The sequence below is a fragment of the Pararge aegeria genome, chromosome 7, assembly GCF_905163445.1.
Source record: "Pararge aegeria chromosome 7, ilParAegt1.1, whole genome shotgun sequence".
Taxonomy (NCBI): domain Eukaryota; kingdom Metazoa; phylum Arthropoda; class Insecta; order Lepidoptera; family Nymphalidae; genus Pararge; species Pararge aegeria.
Window position 1 is genome coordinate 5362481 of NC_053186.1, and position 21274 is coordinate 5383754.

The following is a 21274-nucleotide window of genomic DNA, read 5'->3' on the forward strand; positions in this document are numbered from 1 at the left end:
TAAACAATCGATGGGAAACCAGCCTATGAAAGTGGTTAAAACTTATATTGAATTCATTCATGTAAATTTTGACCATCGGTTTCTTCATTTTGTCTATTGAACTAAAAAACCACACAAAATTATTATAAAAAATATTGTAGGTACGTAGTGGAAACATTTAAAAAGCTTTTTAAAATTAAAATTGCGTCAAAATTATCACAAAATGAAATATTTGTAAAAAAATATGGGGATACAATTTTAATTTAAAAAGCATCCTTCCTTAGATCATCCTTTTTGTAAAATAAAATGTATATTAAATATTATTAAGTGTTCATAGAATTAAATGTTTTATCATTTTAAATGTCATTTTAGTGTAAGAATATTGTAAAATATTGGATATAAAAGACAATTATGAAGTTATATACAGTTTGGTTGTTTCATTACAACGTTACCAACCACCTTCCTGTTGTGATTAAAGTTGCTCTGTATCTACGTACGTTTAGATCAATCTGATGAAAAACTTGATTATTGCTAAAGATAGTTAAGTACTTACCTACTTCTATAAAGTGTACTTAGAGTACACAAACACACGCAACTGCGCCCCTAATGCTACTGACCTCTCAATTGAGAAGCTGTAATGCACTCTAAAGTTTGCTTATTAGTTCATCAACACTTATGTCACATTTGGCGCTTGAAATGCGGGCCAAGGCACACCTCATGGTAACTGGAAACCCATCGCTCACAAACAGAGCAACTGACTTCGCAGCATATGCGAGGAGCCCGTCCTGCAAAGTGCCGAATGCGTCCATCAATCTGAGGCGTAGATGTCTGTAATTACACCGGCAACCAGGCCCTTCAGATCGGCTAGCTACGCTCGTACGTACAAAAATCTCGTATGAGAACTAAGTGTGTTCCGTCACGTTTAATTAACAATCTACTATAAACAACCAAAATACTGAGTAATGTGTAGGAATATATATATATAGCTACAGTACTTTTTATGTCGTCCCAAATTTTACCAAATAACAATACTCATGCCACTTATTTTTCGAGAAAATATAACTGAAACTTGGAAAGTGAGCGATTTGGTTAGAAATCCTGTTAAGAGTAACGTATCTTGTTTTCTCTGTGAAGAACTAAGTAGGTACATAATCATCTGTTGAAGTCGTTGTTATTAAGTTTAAAGTAATTTCATTCAGCAATTCTATTCAGAACTAAATTAGCTGTATTTTGTATAGCTATAGCTCGGAATATAAGTAAATATTTAAATTGCCCTTTGCTAATAATAAAGGTCAGTGCCTAGTGCAGTTTGACACACTTATAATAAAAAAAACAGTCACTAAATAATAATATAAATTATGGCTTCATCAACGACCTCAAGTAACGTTAACTAACGTTGGTAGATAAGAATGAGATTCTGGAAAAAAAAATTCAAGACGTAGTTTGTAGATAACCTACCTTTAGATAAACAAACAAAAATAAAAAAAAAAATCTACCATATATTCATATGTTAACTAGATTAATTTCTTAAGAAACCTGATGGATAGGCACTGGTTCTCTAAGAACGGGACCGGGCGATCTTTTAGGATTCGACATGCGTTGGAACATTGGCCTCATCTCATATCAGGGAGTGAATCACAGCTGAGATGGCTGAAAACGGCGACAGGCGTTAGTAAGTATGCCTCTCCTATAGAGAGATAAATACTTGTACCTTTTCCCAATCCTGTGGAAACGTGTCTTACGAGACACCACGGTTTATTGCCTCATGTAGTGACAAAAGAGCTGGCTTAATTTTTGCGCAAAGGATCAGCCTAGCTGTTCAGCGTGGAAATGCAGCAAGCATTCCTGGCACCTGGATCTACATAGTTACCTGGTACAATAATAAGTTTTATGAAAATGTTATACATAAAAAAATCTGATTATTTGCATTTCATTATTCAAAAATGAAAGTAAGGTGTGGTCATTTGGCGGACGGGTATCCTAATCACATGTACCGTCCTGCGCCAACTTAGCGCGTCATTCAATGCTGATACTAAATAAATTGTTTTTTGTATATAAAGATAATCTGTAATTTATTATATTTATATTATATTATAATACAGATTATCTTTATATACAACGTTAACAATTTTTTTTCTAAACACGCGCCGCTTGGCTGGTTCGATCGGTACCGGTATATTATAAGTATTTAGGTATGTTATTCATAAAAATTATTAATCAGTTATTTTAGTAACCATAACACAAGCTACGCTTACTTTGGGACTAGATGGCGATGTTTGTATTGTCGTAGTATATTTATTTATTTATGTATAAAAAAAAAGTATTGCAAAATTTCAATCGACATTATTGCTAGTGACATCTTTTATTGACTAGTATTACTAAAATACGGTAAATTTTGAAAGCGCAGTCTATTGTGAAGTAGCCGAACTAATTTCTTACATTACCTTTCGTATTTTATTTAGGCACTAGATGGCGTTGGATATTATTTGATATTACATTATAATCCTGGCAACATTTAGATTTTTTTTAAACTACTTTTCGGCTTTGGGTTTCATTATAATCTGTTGAAATGTACAGAAAAGTATAGATTAGTATTAGATTAGGCATGGGTTTGTAAATAGAAATTTACGTCTTCTTTAAATCTTACGAATTATTACATAACCGTGGAATTAAACCTCATAATTATTTATTAACTAGCTATTGCCCTCGACTTAGTCCACAATTGAATTATTTTTGAAAATCGTACCTCCAGGCTCCAGCTCAATTATTACTACCTGAATTACGCCCGCGACAACATGACTATCTTTTAAGGTGCACTCATACGCGGACAAACCGCTAATTCATAGTAAACATAAGTTACTAGAGGCACAGTTAATATTGCTAAGGCTTTAATACTTATATTTACTGTGTAATCGGTATGGGTATACGATGTATTAATTTATACCTAAGTAGATACACTACCTACTTCACTAACGTAATCTGTTAAAATAATGATTTAAAATTCGAGCAATTAATGAATATGGCAATGGCTTTAACAATTCTAATAAAAATTTTAAGCAGATAAAAGTATACAAGCATATTGTAAAATACAATATTTGTCAAAAATGTAGGTCAATATCGCGACCTCGCGTGAAAATGTGTGAAAATTAACGCGATACAAAATTACCTACAATAATACCCACCAAATGATTGTGGTTGCCTACGACTTCGCACTTGTATCGAAAAGTAAGCAATTCAAAGTTCAAAATTTCAATTTCATTTATTTTGAAGTACCTAGGTTATGCCGCGGGAGTCATCCGTGAGTGGTGTGCGCTGTGGTTTTAAATGGGAGGTCCTGGGAATTTATTATAATGTCTAAATTTTGTCTAGTCTTGTCTGAAGCTTTGACCGAGGCTGGTGACCCGGCCACCCTACCGAAAAACACACTCCATCAAGCGATTCAGCGTTCCGGTACGATATCGCGTAGAAGTCGATTATAATTATGGGTATATACCGCTAAACGCCCGCCCGTTACCATCTCAAAGAAAGCTTGTACGACGCAAAACATGAAAAGTATTTTTAGTGTGTTCTCGCCCTAATAAATATCTACTTGATCTTGAACCAAGTTTACAAAGAAAGCCAATGCAATCCACTGGTTTAATTTCAATCAGTATTTGAGAACGTACGGACGCGCTCTCGTGCTAAAAATGTGGCTATTTTTAAAGAAATATTGTTTAGTGAGTTGCACTTAATAAACTTAAATTAAATAATTGGGAAAAACACCTTATAAAAATTATATTATTACGTTCAAGATCTAAATAATAAAAAAATACTTACGGTTATTTTTTAAGTTTGTTTTTTCGACAAAAAGGTGGTGTGGGGCTATACGTTAGAGACATATTCGTTTATCATTTGCTCCATGTAGCGTGAAAGAAGAACAATCAAACAAACAAAAAGTTAAATTAGGTTCATTGATTAGTTTAACTTTTGTATAATTTTATTTATATATAATTTAGATAATCCATATCCTTAAAAAAAATTAAAAACCAATCATGGACGGAAACTGGTCGTACCATGTGGGCCTCAGATCTCCCAACCTGACCAACACCACAGTTAATTTGCAAGAGAACTTCGAGATAGATTTAGAGGACACAAACTGGATTTTGACTTCCGCTTTCATAATATTCACAATGCAAACAGGTAAGCTTCCTTACTAAGCCTACTTACTAACGGTTTTCTTGACTTACTGTTTTAATATATAAGAAATCTTCTTCGGTCAAATACCTACTTAAAAAAGTTTTTGGCTTTCGCTTCGAAAGCGGCCGCCGGCTTTACTCAATACTTTTTAAATCGGACGGACGGACGGAATAACACCGTCTGGTTATAGACTTCTAACATACAATTAACCCCTTTTTAACCCCTTTCGGGATGAAATGAAATAAAGCCTGAAAAAAATATTTTACCATTTTAATTGTCAATTCATAATTCATATACCTACCTACAAATTGAAGCGGTGATAACCCAGTGGGTAGGACATCCACTTCACTTTTGGGGGTCCACCTCTAACTTTTCTATGTGCGTTTTAAGCAATTAAAATATCACTTGCTTCAACGGTGAAGGAAAACATCGTGAGAAAACCTGCATGCCGGAGAGTGCGTCATAATGCTCTCATAGGCGTGTGGAGTTCAGCAATAGAGTACTAGGCCAGCGTGGCGGTCTACAGCCTTAACCCCCATTGTGGGAGAAGACCCGTGCCCTGTATTGGGCCGGTAATTGGTCGATATGATGATGATGATACCAAATTTCATCGCTATGACGGACTTTCATAAAAACTAATTAACCCCCTTAGAAGTGAAATTACAAAAAGTCGTATAGTATAGCTTTCCTCAAGGATTGGGCTATCAAGACTGAAAGATTAATAACGTCCGACGGGTAGAAGCAAAAAAAAACTCTTCAGTTTTGTTATTAGCATACTTACATATAAAAGATGAAGGCCGCATGAAGGCCATATAAAATATTATTGCATAAACAAAATAATTTTAAGGAAAGATCCTTTCTTAATCCGTCACCATTAAGTACATTGTAGTGTACCTACCTTGAAAATGCAATAAGTATAATAAGTTGAGTATATTTATCCTGTTTCCTTTATATTTATTTTTTCCACTACAAGTAAGCCCTTGACTGCATTGTCACCTGCTGGTAAGTGACAATAAGTCGCCACCAAAAATCACAATAAGCGGCGGCCCATATAGCGATCGATCGATTCATCTTCATGTCATTATACAATTAAGTAGTTCATTAATGAACAAAAGTTACAAATTCAAATTTCAAAATTTCTTTATTCATGTAAGCCTATCACAGGCACTTATGAAGCATTCGTACATATTTATTTACATAATTGTAAGGGGATGGTGATAACTTCGTACGCCAACTTAAACCTAAAGCTACGAGGGTTCCAAACGCGCCCTGGTCTAAGAAGAGCCCACAACAAACTTAGCCAGGTAATTTTTTTTTGTTATCACCATCTCCCAGTTTATTTATATTAAGCTATGAAGCTAGAGCAATTCACACCCAACCTTTTGTTATCGTTCAAGTAATCCTTAATATTATAATAGGATTTTTCTGTAAGCTTACGTTTTATATAAACTTTGAACTTATTGAGAGACATCTCAAAGATTTCATTTGGTAATTTGTTATAAAATAATATACAATTGCCCTTGAATGAATTAGCAATTTTGTGAAGCCTAGTAAACTGCACAACGAGTTTAATTTTGCTCCTAATATTAATATTGTTACAAACCATTTTTTTTAAATTTTGTTATATTTTTATGGACATAAATAAAATTTTCAAATATGTACTGACTATGCGATATTACGATATCAAAGACTGGATAGTTTTGCATTAATTAAAATGTTATTTTTTAGGTTTCGGCATGCTGGAGTCTGGCTGTGTGTCTATTAAGAATGAAGCCAACATAATGATGAAGAATTTAGCTGACATCTCTCTTGGAGGTAAGCTTCAATTATCAGCCCACTACATTCTGGTGTCCTACCACAATAAGAATTTAGGCCGTAGTCCACCACATTGGCCCAGTGCGGATTGGTGGACTCCACACGCCTTTGTGAACATTAGGAGAACATTCAGGCATGCAGGTTTCCTCAAGAACTGTTGGCACATAACTTAGAAAAGTTAGAGGTGCTGGGATTTGACCACGGCCCCCGAAAGTGAAGCTGAAGTCCTTACAACTATACAATACATACTACATACATATATTTACTCTGTAATAGCGAGGGCGGGAAATGAGTCCGGGTATTTGTGTGAAATGACAGATATCCTACTAATATTATAAATGTGAAAGTGTGGATGTTTGTTACTCAATCACGCAGAAACGGCTAAACGGATTTGGATGACATTTGAAATGCATGTAGCCTGTGACATGGAAAAGAACATAGGCTACTTTTTATCTGAAATTTGTTTACGGGCTAATGCGCGGGCAGACCACTTTGAAATTTGGTATGCTATGGAAAAGGGTATGTACTTTCTATACCGATCTCTCTTATAGTTCCCGTGGTGGGATTAAAAATTGTTAACGAGCGAAGCTTTAGACCCAATTCGGAAGTCCACACAGAAGCTAGTAGTTTATATGGATAACTTAGCTAATAGACGCATAATAAAATACCTTTTACCATCAGGTCTGACATACTGGATATTCGGCTACGGCATGTCCTTCGGTGAGGGTCCCCTCTCGAACCCGTTTATAGGCGTGGGCAACTTCTTGGTGGACCCACCGGTGGGCGACGCGCTGATGGGGCCGGTGTTCGCCTCCTTTCTCTTCCAGTTGTCCTTCGCCACCACCGCCACCACTATTGTAAGCGGCGCTATGGCTGAGAGGTAATTAGATAAGAGCAACAGCTGAGTTCAGTAACTAGTTCAAATAGTAAGCATGGGCATTTACTCTAAGGCCAAAAGGGATATGGCCAGAGGTAGCATGCTTCTCATGGCGGTGCATGCAGAAGTTACAGATGATACAGATGTAATGAATGTATTCTTTATCCCGGAAAAAAACATTTTTGATATATGGGGTAACATTAAAGTGTGATCTTGTTATAAATATAACCTCTCCACGCATAAACGCTCTTGCATGTGTAGGCTAGATGGCGAGGTGTGTAAGCAGTGGCGTGCATAGAGGGTATGCACAGGGTATGCATATGATATAAAATGAAAACAATCTCCAGTACGAGTCAAAAATACTTAAGAATAGGCTTTTTATAACTCTTACATTGCCTATCATTGAGATTTTTATAACTAGTACTAGAGATTTTCTTTGTTTTATATCATCTGCATAACCTGTGCATACCCTCTATGCACGCCACTGTGTGTAAGTCGTAGTATATTTAATTTTATATATTTTATATACAATGTTCTCGAGGGCGAGGAAGTCTACCAGTCCGCATTGAGCCAGCTTAGTGGACAACTACCCCGCACATTCTGAGAAGAAAACTGTGTCCTTTTTTTGGCGTGGTGGAAAAACTTTAAGGCTTCCTCCTACTCTTGGGCAAGACGGAGTTTATGTTGGACTGGCCCCTCTAAAGGAGGTGGGTATACCCAAACTAAAAACACCACGGCATGTACGCTTTGTTTGAACCCGTGCCCGGTAACGAGCCAGTAATGGGTTGATAATCACGACGATGATGATTTTGGAAGTGATATTTAGATACCAATTTCGCTATAAACCCACAGGTGTTGGTGTTGTCAAGATTTTTATAAATAAGTAACTCATCTTCCACAGGTGTAATTTCAAAGCCTACTGCCTTTTCTCCTTCCTGAACACAATAGTTTACTGCGTACCAGCAGGTTGGGTGTGGGGAAATCACGGCTTCCTGAACAAGTTAGGTGCTGTCGACATCGCCGGGTCTGGACCGGTACATTTGGTCGGTATGTGCTTCTCTTCTATGTTTATAACTGCCTGGTACAATAGCCGATCACGATAAGCATTTTCCTTTCCACACCACTGTCAAGTACGGGGAACTGTAGGATTGGTTGTATATGAAAGAAAGCACAGCTGGGTCTGGTCCGTTACATTTGCTCGGTAAGTTCTCTCTTCTATGTTTATGTCTACCTGGTACAATTCGGTACAATAACCGACAAAAATGACCATCCTTAGTCTTAATTACACAGACAATCATGTACGGGGTATTGAAGAGTTATGTAGCTGCTTCTTGAAAAAATTGGGCGCTATTGACAAAACTATGTCCGTTTACTAAGCAAAACTATCTTAAAATTTTCTTTCGCATTTTTTCTATCAAGAAAATGTATCTATATCATGTTAAGTGGATAAAAAATAAATCAGAAATATGGTCTATAACATTGTTTTTCAACGTTTAGGTCGCGACCCCCAGGGGGGCTCTTTAGGGGGGTCACAATCCTTCTACAAGGGAGTTGTAAAAGGTTGGGAAAGCTACTGCAGAAAAAAAAACACGACACGGCGCGTTGGTGTCCACGCATTTGATATACAAAAATGTTTTGACGTAGGTACTTAATTACATATGTATTCATCCGAACCCTATGAAACTACCCTAATTATGAACATGAATAAATATGTTGGATTGAATATTTGACACAAAAATGTGTGAAAAAAATGTAAGGGTTAAATGGGGGTCGTGAAATATTTCTTCATACTAAAAAAAGGCCTATTCATGAAAAAGGTTGAAAAGCACTGGTCTAGAATAACATATCATTTGATCGCTATGGAAAACTACACAGTTTCAATTCTTCCAACCTTATTTAAGTACCTTAGTATATTTGTTTCTAGGTGGGGCTTCAGCTTTCGCATCCGCTCTGATGCTGGGCCCGCGTCTCGGGCGCTATGCCAGGGGTCCGGCGCCACTCCCGCTGGGCAACCCAGTCAATGCGGTGATGGGCACCTTTGTGCTGTGGTGGGGCTGGCTGGCTTTCAACTCCGGTAGCACTTACGGCGTGAGTACCCAGTTAATCTGCGCTCTGTTTTCTATTCATCAAAAACCTTTTACAGTCCACTGCTGGAAGGCCTCTCCTAACTGAAGCGTTCGCCAATAATCACCGCGTAGGCTACCAATATATAAATTTTAAAATGGAGAAATTAATGTTTTTATTTGGCATTAGGTAGCATTAGGAGAAGAATCTGTCGAGAGTGCAAATTGTGAGATATTCTTCCTACGTTTACTTATTCGATCGCGTCAAAGTTAATTACGATTTATATGGTATCGAAAGACCGCCATCTTGTGAAAGTACCCCGTTTTTGTAAACCAGTACTTAAAAAAATTAAACGGCAGTAACTTGTGAGTAATGGCCGCATATTAACTCATTAAGAGTACATAATAGATAAGAGACCCTAAGACATCTTGAATACTTACCAACTTAGAAACTAGTAACTACCTTACACTTTTAAGGCTGTTGTGCTTTGTAAACATCATCCGTAAAAGTAAATCCCTTCCCATATTTAAGTGTCGTCTTAAAGACTACTATATGTCTTTGAGTGAAGTAATTTGAACAAATATCTTAATTAATGTGTATTATTTGTATTTTTCTTTTTTCTTTATATAATTATATATATATATATATTTATATATATATATATATATATATATATATATTTATATATGTTTTGTATTTATATATATATATGTATTTATATATATATATTAATATATGTATTTATATCTATGTTTATGTATGTCTATTTATTTTCGAATATAAATGTATATATAATTGCACTATCCCGCTCTCTTGCAGCTTTTCCTTCTGCCAGAGGTTGCTGCCTCAGCAAAGGCCGCATTTGCATGCCTACAATTCTTTTTCTTTTGCTTATATTTTATGTATATTTTGATGTGTGTGTGCAATAAAGTATTTCTTCTTCTTCTACCTTAATAATGCATATGGCCAGCGTACCTGGGAATTTTACGCTCCTATCACTTACCAATAAGCTTCCAGTTAATTTGTTTGAAATAGTAAATTAAAAACACTAATAACATCAAATAAGTAAGATTGTGGTTACAACTTAAATAAAAAAATTTAAAAAATAAAATACTTATGTCTCACCTACTTGTCGTACATTGTTTTTACTCTAAGTTGATCAATAAAAAAAAACTAGATGGCGCTCTATAAATAATCATTAATTCACTAAACGTAAGTAGAAAATCTACCGCCTGGCACTTTGTAATGGCCGCTTTGATTTATTAATTTTACCACAAGTTAGCCCTTGATCTTAAACCTAGTGGTTAGTGATGATAAAGTCTAAGGTGGTGGTTAGGGTATGCCAGCAAGAAACCGCGAAGAAATCGTTTAGAAGTATGAGTACTCCTAAGCCGTTTCTACGCGAGATAGTACTGGACCGCTAGTCTTTCTCGGAAAGTAGTAGTAGTATGTCTTTCTCGGAAGGGTGGTGTCCACGCCGAAGCCTTCCACCAGACCATGTCAATATGATGATGATAAATCCAGATTATTATTTTCAACCTTTATCTCTTTATTGAAAAAATAAAAAAAACCTGAGTACTTAGGTACACTTACCCAGAAAAAAACACTGAATAGGTGCATAAGTAATTCCTAAATTAGTTTTAAATCGTGCTGTTTACGTGAACCTGAATAGTGATTGTTCGTAAACGTCGCCATTTTAAAAATGTACGAATAGGGAATAAAATGGCTGCAATTTGCCAGCACGCGAGTTTATCTAATTGTTCCGTAATTGATCTAGTTAGGTCTTCTTCGTACTTAATATGGTTAAAGTCCTAGGTTTTTTTTTAATCTGGTAAAAGACCAAAATACCTACCATCCAACTTTATGACTATGCTATTGGGATTAGTTCCTCTCTAATTCCTCACTTTTATAAGGTATTACTGTTATATACACTGGCAATCCGTTACAGCGATCGGCTACACGTCGATTGCAGCGATCCGTCGCTTACGTCCACTCACGTGCAATCGGTCGGGATGGTATCACAGAAAGCTTGTGCAAGTAAAATGCTCCATCCAGCTAGCTTGTGCAAATAATAGTCTAGTCGCCAAGTTAAAAATGGAACAAAATAGAGATACTGCTCTTAAAATGATGTGTGATAGCTCATTGGATCCGGAATGACGCCTAGAAAAATGTGCCTGTGCGTGTATTAGCACGCGCACCTATTTTCAGCGTTAAATTAAATTTTTTTTGTTCATCTTTAATTGTTTATAACTTTTGCAATTATCTATGTGCTGATTCTGGATCGAATGACACATCGCACATAATTTTAAGAGCAGTGTCTCTATTTTGTACCATTTTCAACTTGTCAACTAGACTATAATAGGCATGTGCAAGTCGCTTGCGAGTAACTTTTGCATGTAGGTTGAACCAGTAAAATATTGAATATGATAACGGACGATATGTATAGCAAAACCGTTGCAAGACTTACGCGAGTTCTAGAATCTAGCACGCTCTTCGAAATTGCCTTCCACACGCGTTCAATTTGTCGCAGCGATCGATCGCTATGCCTCGTTTGCAACAGGATGTGGGCATAATAGAAAGCTTGTACGGGAGCTATTGTGATACGCTCGACCGTAACAATAGGAAGATCTTCCTCCGAGCGGGTTATCGTGCTCGGGGATCGAGATCCGATCATTAATTTTTTGGAAGTTGTATATATAGGCAATCTTGGTGAACACTTCGCTAGCGTGATGCAGGATTTTTTTGGTGCCATCTAGTTCTGTAATGTGGAGACCGCTGCAAGCTCGTGCAAGTTTGCCCCAGTCAGCCGTCAACCAGGTTGCCACATTGTGTAATTACAGGCACATGCGACTATACATATACGCCTCCGGTTGTTTTGCACCGGGCGGCACCTTGCAAGATGTATTTCTGGCATGTTCTGCTGAAGTGTTGCTCTGTTTATATGCGATGGTTTTCCACTTACTATCAGGTGGGTCATGTGCTTGATCCGTTAATAGTATAAAAAAGACGTGCCAATCTTGATTAACATTGTTGCAGTGGTTGAGCCGAACATAGGTGCACAAAGACACGCACGCTTTTTAACCGACTTACAAAAAGGAGGTTGTCAATTTGGTTGTATTTTTTTTTTAATGTTTGTCAGCTCAGAACTCTGTCACTTATAACCGATTAAAAAAATTATAAAAGGAGCTGATTGTGCAGTGTCGGGAGAACTCCTCAAGCATTAAAGGCTTCGGGAAAAGTAATATTTTGTAAAAGGTTATGCGCAGTTGACATTTCGCTATTAGTACCTACTTAGATGTGATTGCAAATCTATCCATTAAAAAGCGTAAAAAAACCGACTTTGTAATACAACTAAAAGGAAGAAATAAATATTTTCTACAACATTTTTAAATCGTTGCCAAGTAAAATGTAAAAAACTACTGGTACTTTCCTTGCTTCTATATAAAAAGGAATACGATATATACATAGTAACTCTATATCTAAAATGCGGTCAGTGGATGGCTTCGTATTTCCTTGGTGTCACAAGATGCCAACTGAAAATCAGCTGTATGATCCCACTGGCGCATGCAGCCTAATGCTGAGCTGGCACGTTTTTCTAGGTTCAGCCACACATACCATACATGGTGTCGTTATTACTGTACCTAATGTGTGGGGCAATGTAAAAATTATTGTAATTTTATTTATTTACTTGTTTAAACACATTATTTGTACGCCACAAGAAGAAAAAAGCAATGGACTCCACAAGAGGAAGCTTAAAATGTAGGTTAAAAACGGCGGGATTATCGCTTAGTAGCGATCTCTTCCAGGCAACCTTTGGATTCTTCTTGTTCTTCTCTTATTTGAGTCTTTCAACACCAGGTGGTACGTAGGGCCGAGACTATTTTTTCCATCCAGACCTATCCAACCTTAGGATTAGGATGGATGTAATGTGTGGCGCAATGTAAAATATATTTTATCTTTCTTTCTATTTTTCTTCTTTTATATCATTACCTAGGTACTATGAAATTTTGTCTGTAGGTAAGCGGTGCAAAATGGCAGTATGCAGCGCGCGCGGCTGTGATGACTATGATGGGTTCGTTTGGCGGTGGCTGCTTCGGGCTCCTGTAAGTGTTTAAGCCTCAATAGCTTGATCATCATCATCATCAGCCCATTTCTGACCACTGCTGGAATAAGGCCTCTTCAATAGCAAGCCGTATTGCTGGTGAGCTGAATCCAGCCCTTCCCTGGTGCCAAGGTGCTAATCTGGTAGGAGGCTGCGGCTGGGCCTATTTACCGTCACACCGACAAAGGCGAGCCGACGAGCAAAGTGATTTAGCATTCCGGGACGATGTTGCCTACATGGAAAATATTTAATTCTGCAGTAGGTTGGTCTGTTGTTTTTCCTACTCTCATACCTACTAGTGTTGCCCAAATGCAAGAACAAGACGAGACTTAGCCAGTCTTGGTCTTGGTCTTGCGCTCCCAGTCTTGGTCTTGGTCTTGGTCTTGCAGCAAGAGTCTTGCAAGTCTTGCAATTACCTATTAGTCTATTACTATTTATTAAAGTTTACTTTAAATCTTAGAAAAACGTATTAGAATTGGAACATTGTGAGCTTGAATTAACATAGCCATAGTAAAGATCAAGCAGATTAATAAGAAGAAGAAGATTTGATAAGAAATTCGAAAAATCAACTGACCTATATGTCGTTTTCCATGGAAGTAACTGTTTCTTAATAAACATACCTACTACTAAATATTACCTACTTGTACAGACGCGACCCGTGAATAAAATATATGTAAAGAATTAGTGCCAATCACTATTCTTTACATATAAGTGAATGTTTTGGCGTGCATCTATACTAATATTATAAAGCTGAAGAGTTCGTTTGTATGTTTGATGACAGAAGTTTTAAAATAAATAAATAAATCCTGAACGTCACTATACCTCCAAAGTTACTATTCCTCGTGGACGAAGTCGCGGGCACAGCTAGTAAATACTTACTCTCATCATCTCTCTCAGAGATATTCGAACACTTTTTTGCTATTTTTTCTTGTAAAAACTTAAGAAATATAATGACTAAATGTACAATAATAGTACCTAAGTAATTAGTTTAAAACCATATAAGTAATCAATATTATAATTACTTACTAGAATGAATTATTATGACATCTACTACCTATCCTCACCATTTTATCCTAATCATAATACTACTTGCGTGATCAGTATAATGTATTCATTTTCATTCTAAGCACTCTGAAACTTATTTATTCTTTGGAACACCTGTAGGTACTCTTAAAATTCGAAATTATTTTGCATGAATAGTGTCAAATGTTATGATTTCGGCGCGGCGGCAACGATTGTTTTAGATTTCAAAAGAAGCCGCCGGCGCGTGTATCATAACCATGTACTTCCGAAAAGCGGCAAATTTCTTTGAGAAGTAAGTACAAAACCTTTGATGCCGCATTATCAAAGTGCCGATGGTTAAAACATAACTATGCATGCACTCAGTTTGATTTTAATAGATATTTTTTTATTCGCTATGTTTATGGTATTAGTCGTAATGCGCATAGGTCCAGTTTTTCATATTCTTTGATATAGTTTTTTGCGTCTCATAGAATTCCTAAGCGTACCTACCTACCTATACACCGAACTGTTACACCTAACTACTCCGTGAAATAGCGCTAAGTCCTAGCTGCAAGACGCAAGAGTCTTGCAGGCTATGTCTTGTTCTTGCTCAAGTCTTGCACGGTCAGTCTTGGTCTTGGTCTTGCTAAAAATACGCGGTCTTGTTCTTGGTCTTGGTCTTGCAAAAACGCAAGAACAAGACCAAGACTGCAAGACCAAGACTGAATTTGGGCAACACTAATACCTACTATCCTTTTTATACTCTTCCCTGTTCTATCTCTCTCTCTTCCTCTTTCTCTCACTCTCTCTTTCTCTCGCTCTCTCTTTTTCGTATGGGTGAAACCTCATCACTACATAGTATAAAACAAAGTCGCTTTCTCTGTCTCTATATCCCTATGTATGCTTAAATCTTTAAAAGTAAGCAACGGATTTTGATGCGGTTTTTTTAATAGATAGAGGGTTTGAGGAGGATGGTTTATATGTATAATAACAACCATTAAATAGTGGAGAAATACTGCTATTTTTGAGGTTTCTAATGTGATGTCGTAAATAATTAAAAACGCAAGGCTGAACCCTACGAGATTTATCAAAATAATGTACTAAGTATTGTATAACCTGACATTGGCTAATCTCTGTAAAGCCGGAAGAGAAAAAAAAAAAAAAGAAGTATTGTATACATTGAAAAGGTCTACAGAAAACTCCGGTATATGCATATCTCTTATGGATATCCCACAATAACTATGTTTGTCATGATATACTCATTATATATATATTTTTAGGACAAATAATTTTCAAAGCGATTCGACAGAATCGTCTGTCTGTCTGTCTGTCTGTGTTTACATATTTAAACCGACAATAACCAACTTGATGCAGACGAAGTTTCGCGGGTCAGCTAGTGTAATAATATTCGTAAGCACGCAATGAATAGAGTGCTGATTCGTTTGTTTAGAGATTAGCATAATTATGTTGATTTTTTTTACAGATTCAGTTTAATCAAGAACAAAGGACGCGCAGATGTGATGGAGCTTATAAACAGCGTTCTCGGATCTCTCGTTTCCATTACAGGTGGGTACTGGGTAATTAATGGACGAAGGTACAAAAGTCTTACAAATTCTAAAACAATTAAATTAACCGGTGTATGTCGCCACGCCACTATTTACGTTTTTCCATTCGCCATTCGCCATTCCAGCACTTAGAACCCCAACGTCCATTGCTTCTCCGGGCTATGTGCCCCGCCCATTGCCACTACAACTTCGCGACTCGTGGAGCTATGTCGGTTACTCTAGTTCTTCTACAGATACTCCTAACGAGCTAAGAGCCGCGAGTAATCTTGTAATACAGATACCATTTTCCAGCTGGCTGTTTCCTGTTCCGCGCGTGGGAGTCCTTGGTGATCGGTATGATCGGTGCCGCCATAGCGTCGATCGCTGCGCCCATGTTTGACAAAATGAAGGTCGACGACCCCGTCGGCGCTTCAGCGGTGCACGGTGCTTGTGGACTATGGGGTACCAATAAAATATTGTTTAATAATATATATCCTTCTGTCTTTAAATAGTATATAACAAAGATTGAGTCTTTTTTTTAAACTTCGCAACGGATTTTAATGCAGTTTTCAGCAGAAACAGAGTTATTAAAGAGCAAGGTTTATATGTAATGTATACTTACATGTATATTTTAGTAGAGAAAAGCGAAGTAGATAATTGAATAAGATAGCAGAAGATATATTTTTATGCGCTTATTCCGTTGTTCATTGACTTCATAGATATTTTGCAACCATCGTTTGCAATATATCTATATATTGATTGGACTACGGAATTGTATATCTTAAAAAGATGGATAATAGAGTCCACGATGGTATATTATGTTTGTCACCTGAGCATAACTTACTGTATCCACCCATTAAAATGAATATATCAAAGCGGGGGGTTTAAGCGGGGGCAGAACCGCTAGCGGGCCGTACGTTACGTCCGCTAGATAGCCGCTACATATACATATGTACTTTTTTATATTTTAGTTTATATAATTATATGTTAGTTTTATGTTATCATCATTTTACTTGTGGGTTTATTTAGTTAGTTGTAGTAGTATTCATTTTAACGCAGTATTTTTTTTTTTATTTGTTTTATTTTTTTACTTATATAAACTTTTGCTTAGTCTATTAGTATATAAAATTATTAAAGGTCAGTGGATAGCTACGCATTTCCGTGGTGTCACCTAGTACAAGGTACAAACTGAAAACCAGCGCTGTATGATACCACTGACGGGCGCATGCATTTTTTTCTTAACAAGGCAGACGTAATGTAGAAGGTGGGGTATTAGATATATTTTTATGTACAGGTGTGATCGCAGTGGGACTCTTTGCAGACAATCCGATACCGATGGACACTACCAACGGAAGATCTGGACTTTTCAAAGGTAAGTGAAAATCGAAATTTAAAGAATTTGATTTTTTTTCAGTTTGATTGGATCAGTGTCTGGAACTAGTAAATAACAAATCTCTTGTGCTCTCGGAGGTCAACGGTCAACGCCCATTTCAAACTCCGGAATCAAACACGGGACCTTTTGATCAAGCTCACCACTAGACCAACGATGTAGCCTTTTTTTATATGTGATCTTGTAGCACAATTAAAAAAAACTGCCAGACCTTGACCTTATCTCCAATGTGGTAATAAGTTATACTTTCAGCAAGGCATCGTATTAAAACGAAAAATGGCTTGTCGCCTGTTGGCACGTCTTTGTGGTAACTAGCCACGGCCGAAACCTCCCACCAGACCAGAGATAATTTTAAATTATAAATATCCGAGTTGGCCCTGCTGGGTATCGAACCCGGGACGTCCCATTTATAAGAGACAGCGCTCACCAATGCGCCAGGAAGGTCGTCAAATCGAATTGTTCCCACAACGCCGCTCTCCGCATTGACAGTCGAAACCAGTTTCCTCACCCGTCAGTTGGTTCTACCAGGTGGCGGCTGGTACCTGCTGGGAGTACAGTCGCTGACCGGGCTGTGCCTGGCGACCTGGGGCGCGCTGGTGACGATGGCGCTGCTGTGGCTGATAGACCTGGTGCTGCCGATACGCATGGAGCCCTACGAGGAGCTGCTTGGCGCGGACCTCACGGAGCACAGGATCAGACATGGACAGGTGCCTATCTACCGTAAATATGTTGGTAAATAATAAATATAATGGTAAAAGAGCTTTTTGCGACAGAGCTCGACCGGGAAAGTCTAACCGCCATGCTTATTTCTGCCAGAATGCAGCATTGCTACAATGCTGTGTTCCAATCTAAAAGGCGTGGTTGCGGATGCCATTACAGACACATGGGATTTAACGGCTCAGGGTAATGGACTCAGGGCCGGACATTGCAGGAAGTACTCCTTGCATGCCCTTCGAAGTGTTGTTCTGTTTATACAGGATAATTTTTTTTTCAGTGCGGATATTTTTATATGACATACATGAAGCAAATTCATGAACATATATTTTTTTTTTTTTTATGTTTTACTTAACGATACAGAAATTAACGGTTACAAAAGATTAGTCCCCGGAAAGGATTATTACGGGCACCCTAAAATAGCTCTCAGCTCTTAACTTGCGATCAACGTTCTCGCACTCGGTCCTATCGTCGCAGCGGTAATTCCATAAAATAAAGCATTATAATAACGTAAACAATTAAAATTGAAAAACCCATTACTTACCTATGCATGCAACACATTACGATGTTTTTTTTTAATAAACTACAAGTTAGCCCTTGACTGCAATCTCACCTGGTGGTAAGTGATGTTGCAGTCTAAGATAGTATTGGGCTATTATTTATTTAGGTAGATACCTATAACGAGTAGCCATGATTTCCTTATTTTATTCTCGGACATAAAGAAAATATATGAAAAATTTTGCGGAAATATGTTCTATAACCGATACCGAACCCCCGAAAAAAATTCCGCAGTGGTTTTTAAATTATCCTGTATTATCCTGATGATGCTGCAGTAGAAGCAGCAAAAATGAATCAATTGCGTTCCCAAACATAGCAAATAAAAATCACCTTTCAAACAAAAAAAAACAAAATCAAATCAGTTCATCCGTTCAGGAAATACGATGCCTCAGACAGGCACGTCAAAACGTCACTACATTGTCTTTGCGTCGAAGGTTAAAAAGGATGGCTAATTTTAGAGTACTAGGCTATCATAACTATTAGATAATATCAACACATGGTGAGTTACAGGTGGGCATCTCTAGGGCGGTCTCGGCACTGCGCCCCTACCACCGGTCGAGCAGCGTTGAGGGCGTAGGCAGCATCGGCGTTAACACAGGACACAGTCTAGTGGTCGATAAATTGCAAGAGGTATGTGATGTGCCATGTGGTGACGGCAGATAATAAAACAGTTGTCACCACACTTTTTCATCCCGAGGGTGTCGTACGAGGCGACTGAGGGAATATAACGGAGAACGGGAGTGATTATCTCCGTTGGGAGAGGCCTTTAGTCCAGCAGTAGACTGTTTGGCCATTAATGAAGTGATTTAAAAACCTCCCAGCGTTAGCGCTGTGGTGTTATAAGTAATTTCTGGTTTGTTGAGGGGCTCTGGCAGAGGCTAGTTAACGACAAAGACGTGCCATCACGCTATTACTTGTTCCGGTATAAGTAAAAGGCTAACAACAAATAGGTCTTTGGTAGTAATGTATATAGTATCTACGCAGGTTTCACTTCTACACCAGAGCAGAGATGTTACCTTTACAATTAATACCAAATAGTTAAGTCTATCCAAAACTGAAGGGCTAATTTGTATTGAAATAAAAAAATAAAGCTGGGCTGATATCTAAAATTTATACTAACGGCGAGGCCGAGAAATCATCATTATTATGTCATTGTCATTGAATTAATTGTCATTGATATCAATAGTCTTTTCGCATATAGCATGTATAAACTTGTAATAAGATCTCTTTAGCTGTCTCTCGTATGAGATAAGGGAATGTGTGGTGACAACTGTATTCCGATCTGCCGTCACAAAACGGCACCGCCGTCTTCACACTATTTTCTGAGCTTTGAGAACCTCCCCAAGCAGTGGCGTAACTGACCTGGTTGGTTTGGCCCGCACATTATCTTACTACTTAATAGATGTTCAACAAAATTACTGAGCTGAGGTACCACGCGTTTTATGTAGTTAATACACAAGGTATGGTACCTGAGCTCTCTTTCTACTTATCTTAAGGTTTTTTTTTAAATTTATATAGAGAAATGTGCACTTGACGTGGCCTTTAAATTAACCACTCATCTCATTGATTTAATATGTTACTAATTCGTTAACTCACTGCTCTATTTCATCTAATAAAATTATAGAATCTCAACTCCAAAAAAATTTATTCCAGATACAAAATAAAAAATGGAAAAACAAATTTAGCGGCAAACTTCAAATGTTTACCAATGCCGGCTTCGTCGACGAAACCGAACGTGGCACTTTTAAAAACAAGGGATTTCTAAACAAACGACCTGGCAACCCCGAGAACGATCTCCACCGCGCTCTAGACTCTATGGCCAACGAAATCAACGGGTCGCAATTTAAAAATAGTACAAAACAAAACGGCATATTAATCAGGGTCATACCAGAGGAGTTAAAAGGGAAAAAGTTCAAAGAGCTGTCAGCGAGCGAGTTAGAAGAGTTAGGTTAGTTTATAAATAACTGTACAAAAAATAAATAAATATACATCAAATTCATATATTTGAGGCTTTAGGATAAAGAGAGCTTTTTATGACAGCTTGTCCGGGTAAGTACTACTGCCTTGCTTATTTTGACCGCCTAGCAACATTTCTGTGTTCGGATCTGAAGGGCGAGGTTGCCGGTTTCATTACAGGCACATACCTACGCCTTAAGTCAATACATGCAGGGTGGTACTTTGAAGGAGCGTACCTGTATGCCCTGCTAAGTCAAATTCAAATTCAAAATTGTTTTATTCATGTAGACCTTATCACAGGCACTTACGAAGCGTACATATAACGTGTTACCACGAATGTTAGGTGATTAACTTAAAAATAAAGCTAGGAGGGTTCCAAACGCGTCCTGGTCTAAGGTGAGCCCACAGCAAACTCAGACAGGTTTTTTTTTTGTTAACCCCATCTCATAGTCGAATTAATATTTTGCTATTAAGTTGGTGCAATTAATACCCAAAAAGTTTTTAACGTTTAACGATTGTAAATTTTGTATTAAGACTAATGCTACTCTTATTTTTTTTTAACAGGCGAAATGAACGCAAGCGAGGACAGATTTCGGTATAGGTTTACAGAAGAAGATTACATCGACGATGTTGAGAGAAGCAGATCAGCATCGGCCACCGTGCGGTGGATCGATTAGAGAGAAAAATGTGGCACATAGTATTATGACATACCCTTTCTGTAGACACGGTAGAAGATTTGCTCGCTAGCAACCGCTAGAAGTAGAGTATGAAACTCTGTATCTTCAGTGTAAAATGGACCTAATGTCACTTAACTAAAATCGCAAATCCTGTATTTCTGATTTTTGTTTTATGAACGTCCTGTCAAAAGCCAGAGGAAAAGAAAGCAAAAGGCATAGTAAGCAAATTTGAGCTTTAACACAATGCAAATAAGATCCATTTTACTATTCAAATATTTCGATATTAGAAAACGACTACTCGATTGCGAGCGAGCAAATCTTATGCTAAAGCTACTGGGGTCTTAACAACATCCATCATAATCTTAAAAAAATAGTTATTTATGAAATACCTTGAAGTGAATATGTATGAATACCTAAAAT

The 21274-nt window shown here is 37.5% G+C and overlaps 1 protein-coding gene across 1 annotated transcript; it reads left to right on the forward strand.

The window, feature by feature from the left end:
- Window positions 1–4010: 4010 nt before the first annotated feature.
- LOC120625264 (putative ammonium transporter 2) lies at window positions 4011–21178 on the forward strand. The gene is made up of 13 exons (XM_039892278.1): window positions 4011–4158; window positions 5884–5970; window positions 6652–6850; window positions 7749–7894; window positions 8772–8935; window positions 12929–13014; window positions 15499–15581; window positions 15872–16021; window positions 16854–16931; window positions 17478–17656; window positions 18732–18851; window positions 19875–20169; window positions 20742–21178. Exons 1-13 carry the CDS (start codon window positions 4011–4013, stop codon window positions 20852–20854), a joined length of 1848 nt encoding a protein of 615 aa, XP_039748212.1. The 3' UTR covers window positions 20855–21178.
- The last annotated feature ends 96 nt before the right edge of the window (window positions 21179–21274 follow it).